We start from the raw sequence: 7,776 nt of genomic DNA, 5'->3' as shown, positions 1-7,776 counted from the left end.
AGGTTCCTGTCAACCAGTTTCTCCAGCATGTCCGGGTCCCTCTGGATGTCAGCACAATCCTTTGGTGCATCAGCCCCTGCTCCCAATTTGGCCAGTGCAGCCAGCCTGTCACCCAGATCTTTAATGAAGATGTGAGACAGGATTGGACCCAGCAAGTAACTCCTTAATTTTTTTTATTAAGTTTTAGCCTACTTTTTAATTTTATTGCACACGAGGCTGTGCTAATCCCGAACAGGTATTTCTCCGCGTTACTTTCTGAGACATTGGATCAGATGGGTTGTTCTTGGGCTGAAGTACCTCCGGGGCGCTGTGAACGAAGGGAACCACGCGGCGGTTCAAGGGCCTCCAACCTCGTTTTGTGTCACCCACTGCCACCCTCTGGGCTAGTGTTATATTGATTATTCAGGGTGTTTCCCTACATCCCCGCGGTTCCTGCCCGCCATTCCCGGCCCCCTTCCCGACGCCATTCCCGGCGGAAGCCGCGCGCGCGGCCCCGGGCGGCGTGGACGTGGCGTCTCCTCACAGGCTGCCGCGCTTGACAGACAGCACCGCTGTCCAATGGAAGCTCAGGGACGGGCCCCTGGGGGAGGGCCCCGCGTGCGGGGGTGGTGCCTCTGTCATGGCCGCTGCCGCGGGCGCCGCGTCCCCGGCCGACAAGGAGAGGTACCGCGGGTTCGGGTGCGCTGGGCCAGGCTGTTTGCGGGTGTTTCTTTGCTTCTGTGTCATTCGGGGTGCAGAAAACGCGGGCGGAGCTGGGAGTGGTGGTGTAATTCCTGCGGAACAAGGGGTGGTGGTGGTTGGGATGGTGGTGGTACGTGTGTGGTTTGGGGAGTCGGTATCGGAACTGTAGTTCCCGTGCTGGACCCACAAGAACTAATCGGCTCATAAAGAGCAAATAGGGAGGGAAACACCACTGGAAAGAAAAAATAAGAAAATACCAAGAGTTGAGGTGATTTGGGCTGGTTTTAGAGGCAGCAAGGAGCGTTTCCTGAAAGGCAGCAACAGTCCTTGTCGTTCTCCAGCTATGTGAACATCAAAAGATTTACTCGCTTTTCCTTATGCTCTCATAGGTCCTTATCCAAATAAATGAAGGCGTTCTTCCACTTCTTGGTCTACCTAGCTGGCATTTTAATTTTCTAATAAGTGTAATTGAGGTTCTGTCAGTCTCATCCCCCGTATGTGCTTGACAGGTTTAAATCCACTGCAAAATCTTGATCAAGTTCCTAAGCACAGTTTTTCGGTGGCTTTATAAATTTGCCCCAAATCTGGGTTGATCTATGTATGAATAAACAAAAACAAAATAAAAATAACAACAACAAAACCAAAAACCAAAACAAAAATAAACACAACAAACCCCCAGAACCAACCAAACAAAAAATCAGACTAAAACAAAAACAAACAAACAAAAGAAAACAAACAAAAACCCAAACACCAAAAAGCAGACAGAAAGGCAAAACTATGGCAGAAAAAAAATCTGCCGCTTCCTTCTATCAGGAACTGAGTTAACTATTAGTGTATGAAAACCATTTCAGGAAACATTCTTTAATTCTTTTCGGGTAAAGATGTGTGTACCCTGCCAGGTTTCAGGGGTGTGAGAAATAGGTCAAAACATCCTGTTTCAGTCTCTTTTTATTTTTCTTGTAATAGGTAGTGCTGCCCTTTGTATGCACAGTGCCCCAAAAAGTGGTGTCATGCAAGGAGCATCTCAGCCAAATGGTCCTGCAGTGCCTGTGATAACTCCAAGTGGGATTTTACAACATTTTACAATCATTCTAGGGAAAATAAATGGTTGTTCTTATGGGAACTGCTGTGTTGTAGCCATGAGATTTATTTTTTGGTTTTAGTAGGAAAGTATTGCATTAATAACGAAGAAGCTGATGTCGTTTACTTAAACTGACTGTTTTCCCTTCCTAGATTCATCTGCATTTATCCAGCATATTTGAATAACAAGAAGACAATAGCAGAAGGAAGGAGGATTCCTATAGACAAAGTAATTTTGTGGGTGGTAGGGAAAAGGTGTTTTATTTTGCTATGCAGTACTGTGTAGAGAGCTAGAAAATATATCTCTGATCTTTCCAATCCCCCATGGCAAGTAGTTTTGTAACTGGAAATTACACTGTATTTGAAGATAACCTGCTACCAGCATGTGAGTATAGTAGAAGAGCACTGGGTTGAAGTGTCTGCTTTCATGTGAGCAGCACCTTGGGCAAACAGGTGAATGAGGAGCTTAATGCACTCAACTTCCCATACAAGTAGTTTGCCAAATTTGAAAGCAATGCAGAAAAGAATAGTTAGCTAATGATTGTTTTTCGGAGACTAACTATATATGTCTGTACTCTGTGTCCTGTCCTCTCTGTTGCTTTCAAAGTTAGAACTTGAAATGCATGTAAACTTGGTAGTTATTGTTGCTTATAATCTGTCCAGAAATAGTTTTTCATCATTTCACTGCTTTATAATAATTTTAAAATGCTAGGAATATAAAGGGCTTTTCTCACTGCTTAGGGTTGTGGGTTTTTCTGAGAACAGTTAAAACCAAAATCTTTCATGAACGTGCAAGTTACCAATCAAAAATCTAGAAACTTTCTGTTCTTTCCTCCTTCAGTCCTTACTGTGAGTTTGCTGTTGCTGATTCACAGCTTTTCGTATCTTTGTACATACAATAACTATTAATTAATTTAAGTTACTTTTCCTAAGCAATTCTTTTGCTTTCTTCTCTGTCTTAATTAATTCTGTTTCATCTGTTTTCTGTTTCCTGATGTCTTCTCTCTCTCTTTTTTTTTTAATGTTTTGTTGACCACAGAAGCACTGATAGATGACTTCTAGAGTAGATGTGTCAGTATTTGAAGAACCTTCTCTGTCCCCATCTGCTTTTTCTAGTTACAGAGTATAGGGTGGGAAACTAATAACTACTGTTATGTAGGCAGATCACTGTTGAAAACTAATTAATTGTACCACGTTGTTTCAACAGGCTGTTGAAAACCCCACATCTACAGAAATCCAAGATGTATGTGCAGCAGTTGGATTCAATGTGTTATTAGAGGTAATTTTCAAAAAGAATCCCCCCCCCCAAAAGACCCCAAAACAAACAAACTTGTGATATCTCTGTTCTTTCATTATATATTTTCTCATGGACAGGATAACTTGCAGTTGAGAAGTTTTGTTACTAGCTTTGCTTGCTTTGAATGATAACTGACCATAATGATGAAGTAAATGTTGGAAAACTGATGCAAGTTAGAAATATCTCAGATTTCTTAGATAATGTCACTTTTAAGCTTATGGAAAGATGAGTTCTGTTTTATTGTCCTTCTGAAAAGAATGTAATGGGTGCTTGAAAGTGTGTCAGAATAAAAACTAATTTTGGAAGCTGCAACTCTGCAAATTAAGGTTTTAAAAAGGCGTGATTTTAATGAAAAGTGGTTACCTTTGCAATGACTATGTTGTATAGGAATAGGATTCTGATGCTTGGAGTCTTCATAGCCCTTTGGAGTTACATTTTAGCCAGAGAATGTTAGTTTTTTATTGCAATACATGGGAATAGTTTGTTGTTCTTAGGCAATGAGTCTGGATTTCTAGAGAAGTAACTTCACAGATTGTTTCTTGAAGTAATTATTAATTTAAAACAGCGCTGAATTTTCTAAGTAGAATTGAGCTCCTCACCTAGGAGTGTTACTGGTATCCAAAAACCAGTAAAACCACTTTGCTTTTCAGAAGCAGTTGAACAGTGCACTGTGAAACAACCAGTACCACTGGAGAGACCTGTGATGTTTCATCAAGAATGAAGGCTATGACTCTGAAACAGCTCCATTTTCCACTGTTCATTATAATGAGTTTGTCCTTTTGCATGACAGAAAAATAAGATGTATCCTAGAGAGTGGAACAGAGACGTGCAGTACAGAGGTAGAGTACGAATCCAGCTCAAACAAGATGATGGCAACCCATGTTTACCTCAGTTTCCAACACGTGAGTATAGAGTACCTGGGTTTAGGCACTTCTTCAGTTAATAAACCAGGAAGACTTTGTTTATTTTATGTTATCAGTTTCTTTAATTATTTTTAACTATTATAAATAGTTATTTATAATTAAATACATATAATATTTAATTATAAATAACTCTACATTAAATCTCTTTGCCTGTGTAAGTCAGCTAAATCAAGTTGTACTGTGGGTACTGAGGAGAGTTTGTAAAATGTTGTTGCCCTTAATCCTGCAGTTTCTGCCACAGTGTCATAGCAGGGGACTATGGGGAATGTTGTGTGATTGCTCTGTGGAACAAAGCATCTATTCAGTTTTGGCTTACTGTTTTGTTAACATTTAAAACAGAGTATTTGGTGTTTAAATGGCTAAATTCCACCTTTTTTCTTAGGTTGCACAACCAGCTAGGCATCGGTGTGGATGCCAAATTGATAAAATACATACTGAGTTCAGTTGAGATTTCGTAAATTAATAATGAAACAGCTGCCCTTAACTAATTATTAGAAATAGTTCACCCTGAATGACAAATAATGCAGTATTTTGCATTTTTCCTGACAATGAATCCATGTGTGAAAGGGAAGCAGTACGTGTCTTAAGGAAAGAGCAAGACTACTACAGAATCTAGAGTAGCATAAGAGTGCTGGTAGTCTGAAGGAGATGATTTAAAAACCATATTCCTTCTGGAAGGCAGCAGTGCCTTTCTAAAAGTGCTTGTAGCTTTTGCCTGATCATTCTGTCCCAAATATTCTGGGCCAGTAAGAGGTGAGAGAAAGAGTAGCAGGAAGGTTGTAGATACATTGAAGATTGTCAGGTTATGTGCCTGTTCCAGTCTGTTGGGATATTTCTCAGTTCTGCACTTTCTTTTCCCCCTCCAATAGTTTTTCACAAGCTGCTTGGTACATAAAGGAAGGAAGCAGAACTCCTGGGCTTTATACCCAGTTTAAGTGAAATATGAAGTGGGGCTGAAGTTTCTAAGTTTGAAAATGCTGCATTAACGTGTGAGGCATACATTGATCTCTCTGTGTATTTTTAGGCAAGTCAGTGATGCTGTATGCTGCAGAAACCATTCCCAAACTGAAAACAAGAACTCAGAAGATGGGAGGTAGTGATCAAAGCCTTCAGCAAGGAGAGGGAGGCAAGAAAGGTAAAGGGAAGAAAAAGAAGTGAGCTCACACCTGGAATCACTGTAACATTGCATAGTTGTACCTACAACAAATGCAGATGGACATGTTGCTGCAGCTTTGAAGTGAGAGATACAAGCAAGAAATAAAGAGGGGAAGTTGAATAGAACTGCCTGCTTTATCAGAACTGGAATGCGTTTAGCTGCCTTGCATCTGTGTAACAATAAATCTGTTTTCACACACAACCTTCAAGTCCGGAGCTAAGCACCCACTTTTAAAAGTGGAAGAACATAATCAGGTGGGGTGGGTAGGAGAATTATTCCTTCCAGAAGAAATATGCAGCTTTTGATAAATAAATATTCTTATGCAGACCAGAAAACTGAAAACTGGTTGCCATAGTAAACCATGTATTTATGCTAGTGAAGCAGTTGTCTTAATTTTGTAGTATTCTGTATTAGGAAGAAATTCTCCACTATGAGCATAGTGAGGCACAGGTTGCCCATACACCTTGTGCATGCCCCATCTCTGGAAGTGTTCAAGGCCAGGCTGGATGAGGTTTAACCCCAGCTGGCAACTAAGTACCAAGCAGCCCCTCCCTCACTCCCTACCCCAGTTGGACAGAGGGGAGGATAATCAGGAAATAAAAAATTTATGGGTGTAGGTAAGAACAGTTTAATAATTTAAACAAAGCAAAATATAATTATTATGGTAATTAAAATATAATAAATTAATAAAAATTATTATTAATACAATTTTTAAAGGGTGGGGGAAAAATCAGAAAAGCAAGTGATGCACAGTACAATCAGTCACCACCTGCTGACCGATGCCCATCCCATCCCCCAAGAGTAATTAGTGCCTCCTGGCCAATTACCCTCTGTGGTATGGATGATCTTTGACCAGTTTGGGTCACCTGTCCTGGTTTCTTGCCACACCTCCTCACTGGCAGAGCATGAGGCACTGAAAAGTCCTTGACTTAAGGGAAGCACTGCTCAGAAACAAACTGTGTTACCAGTATTATCCTCACACTGAATCCAAAAGACAGCACTGTACCAGCTGCCGGGGAAAAAATTCAGTGTGTCACAGCTGAAACCAGGACAGTAGGCACACCTTATTCCATATAATTTATGTCATACCAGGTCCCACACTTCCCAATGTCCCATGGCTTACCTCCCTTTGGATTTATATACACAAACAGATAATATTCCCGTAGTCTATGGACAATCCCTGTGAAAGTCCATTGATTTCATTTAGTGTGTGACCTTGGACTCCATCTGTCAGAATAGTGTTTCAGGCAGGAAAGGTGGTGTGTGGTGGTGGGACTCAGTCACAGTCCATTCTCCATCATTGTGGTAATGGGAAATGGTGATGACCAAAAGGCGAGTCAGGTTCAGATCCCCAAATTCAACCTGTCACAGACGGGCACTGTGAGGTGCCCAGTGTGGTGATGGGCATGTAGCCACCACAGAAGGGGTAATTCATGGTGTTACACAGTAATTAACATCATACAGTGTAATTCATGGCTTTGAGACACACACTGGACTTTTCCATCCTCTTGGATAACCCACCAAGGGCACCAAGTTTAGGTTGGGCAGGGCCAGCCTGACTGGCAGATCAGACCTCTGAGTGTTGTATAACCAGATGGCCTTTGCTAAATATGCATCCCAATGTGTGAAGGGCCACCATTCACTGCTCTCAGTGTGGTCTCTAACCATCCACTGCATCCTTTGACCTTTCCAGAGCCTGGTGTATGATAGGGAATGTGATATTTCCACTCACTGCCATGCTCTTTGGCCCAAGTGTGTGGGGTTGTTTTGGAAATGAGCCCCATTGTCTGACTTGATTCTTTCTGGGGTGTTGTGTCTCCATAAGGCTTGTGTTCCAAGGCGCAGGATGATGTCCTGGGCAGTGTCCTGGAGCACAGAGGCTGTTTCCAGCCACTGTTTCCAGTGGTTGCTCCCACCACTTTGAGCGCATGGCACTTGCCTTGGTGGATTTGGGGGAGTGTGACGTGATCACACTGCCCAGCCTTCCCATATTTACATTTCAGTCATCACCCACCATACCAGAGAGGCTTTAACCACTTGGCTTAATCACACCATGTGTTTCACATCCATGAATAACCTGTGCAATAGTGTCCAAGGTGAAGTACACTCCTCCTAAGCCCACCCAAATATTTCATCGATGTAAGAGTAGCATATGTTCCTTAGGGAATTAAAAACAAGCATGGCAAGATAGTAAGTCAAGTTATTTTGCAGATCTGCCCTCTTCTTCAGCACCCTTCTCTCAATTTCACCCTTCAGTTCCTGCCCTTGGAACAGGGCAGATTCTTACAGGACATTCTGGGACAGAAAGTGCAGACAAGGCTTCTGTAAAAACGCAGAAATACTGCAACTTTTGGGCTCAATGGTATGACTTGAAAGAAAATAAATTGAGAGAAAAACTGGGTGATAATGGACACCTTTTTATTTCACCTGCCTAGCTTTTGACAGTTTTCTGTGAGCATTGCTTGTGCTGCATCATTACTAAAAAGGCACAGTGGCCCGTGGTTTCCTGTAGGTGGCAATATTAACAAAGGCATGCATCAATGAGTGGGATTTACTCTCCATCAAGACAGGAGGAATATGGATTTTGAACTAGTGTCCCTTCAGAAGATACTAGTCTAGTTATTTAAAAGTATACACTT

At 41.8% G+C, this 7,776-nt stretch overlaps 1 protein-coding gene across 2 annotated transcripts; it reads left to right on the top strand.

The window, feature by feature from the left end:
* Nucleotides 1-543: 543 nt before the first annotated feature.
* SRP19 (signal recognition particle 19) lies at nucleotides 544-5,338 on the top strand. Of its 2 annotated transcripts, none has more exons than XM_027667230.1 (5): nucleotides 544-663; nucleotides 1,915-1,990; nucleotides 2,969-3,040; nucleotides 3,849-3,960; nucleotides 5,006-5,338. In XM_027667230.1, the coding sequence occupies exons 1-5, from the start codon at nucleotides 620-622 to the stop codon at nucleotides 5,137-5,139; spliced, it is 438 nt and encodes a 145-aa protein (XP_027523031.1). In that variant the 5' UTR covers nucleotides 544-619; the 3' UTR covers nucleotides 5,140-5,338. The 2 variants fall into 2 exon arrangements, with proteins under 2 accessions (XP_027523031.1, XP_027523030.1); XM_027667229.1 differs by having other exon boundaries at nucleotides 581-678.
* The last annotated feature ends 2,438 nt before the right edge of the window (nucleotides 5,339-7,776 follow it).

This window comes from Corapipo altera, unplaced genomic scaffold, assembly GCF_003945725.1.
Source record: "Corapipo altera isolate COAL_440 unplaced genomic scaffold, ASM394572v1 60935, whole genome shotgun sequence".
In the NCBI taxonomy this organism is placed as follows: Eukaryota; Metazoa; Chordata; class Aves; order Passeriformes; family Pipridae; genus Corapipo; species Corapipo altera.
This window is presented reverse-complemented; position numbering and strand designations above follow the sequence as displayed.